General features: G+C 53.2%; 1 protein-coding gene across 1 annotated transcript; it reads left to right on the top strand.

Moving 5' to 3' along the window:
- The first annotated feature begins 450 nt into the window (after window positions 1-450).
- Window positions 451-903, top strand: LOC136465248 (uncharacterized). The gene has a single exon (XM_066464059.1). It carries the CDS (start codon window positions 451-453, stop codon window positions 901-903), a length of 453 nt encoding a protein of 150 aa, XP_066320156.1.
- The last annotated feature ends 266 nt before the right edge of the window (window positions 904-1,169 follow it).

Here is a 1,169-nt window from a genome sequence, read left to right as displayed (position 1 = left end):
CTCAAGCGCTTTCTGCGGTTGGCTGGCAAGCCAAAAGAAGGGAAAGGCAAAGAGGAGGAGGCCAAGAAAGGAGGCACGGCGGGCAAGGATGAAGATGGCTTCCCCGACCCAGAGGAATACCTCATGATCTTTGGGGGATCCGATGCCATCCACTCCAAGCGCTAGCACAAGGTACGCTACAGAGAGGCATGCACCGTCGAGTCAGCCATCCCCTCTTTCCTTAGCTGGTCGGACTCCTCAATCACTTTTGATCAAAGAGACCATCTTTCCCATGTCGCTCGACCAGGTCGCTATCCACTCATCATCGACCCCATCGTCCACAGGAAGCGCCTCACCAAGGTGCTGATGGACGGAGGCAGTGGCCTCAACATTCTCTATGTCGACGCCATGTGCATCCTCTGATCAGAACTCTGCCCAGTGAGCTCTCCCTTCCACGGTGAGATCCTAGGGATGCAGGCGTACCCACTCGGGCAGATCAACCTATCCGTCACATTTGGTGACCGAGCCTACTTCCGCTCTGAGGTCCTGACCTTTGAGGTGGTGGACTTTCTAGGATCCTACTACGCCATCTTGGGGCGGCCATGCTACGCCAAGTTCATGGTGATCCCCAACTACACCTACCTCAAGCTAAAGATTCTAGGACCAAATGGCATCATCACCATGTGTAGCACCTTTTCGCACGCCTACATGTATGACCACGAGCATTACGAACTCACCACTGCTGTCATCAACTCCGCCGAACTCTTAGAGCTCAGGAATTCATCGACTCCAGCAGTCCCCGACTACAATGAGCTGACCTCCTCAAGTGCTTTCCATCCAACCAAGGAAACCAAGGGGGTGGGGATCGATCCCAATGACTCGACTAGGATGATGTGGATTGGGACCAAGCTCCCGGCCAAATAGGAAAGTGAGCTCACCGACTTCCTATGTGGCAATCGCGATGTCTTCGTGTGGAGACCTTCTGACATGCCAGGCATACTAAGGGAGGTTGCTAAGCATGTGCTTCATGTTGTCCTAGGCTCAAAGCCCGCCAAGCAATGCCTATGTTGCTTCAACGATGAGAGGCGCAGGGCCATAGGCGAGGAAATCACCAAACTCTTGGCAGCCGAATTCATCAAAGAGGTATACCACTCCGACTGGCTAGCTAATCCTATTCTTATGAAAAAGAA

This window comes from Miscanthus floridulus, chromosome 7, assembly GCF_019320115.1.
Source record: "Miscanthus floridulus cultivar M001 chromosome 7, ASM1932011v1, whole genome shotgun sequence".
Taxonomy (NCBI): domain Eukaryota; kingdom Viridiplantae; phylum Streptophyta; class Magnoliopsida; order Poales; family Poaceae; genus Miscanthus; species Miscanthus floridulus.
Note: the sequence above shows the minus strand (reverse complement) of the source record. Positions and strands in the feature narration are given on the sequence as shown.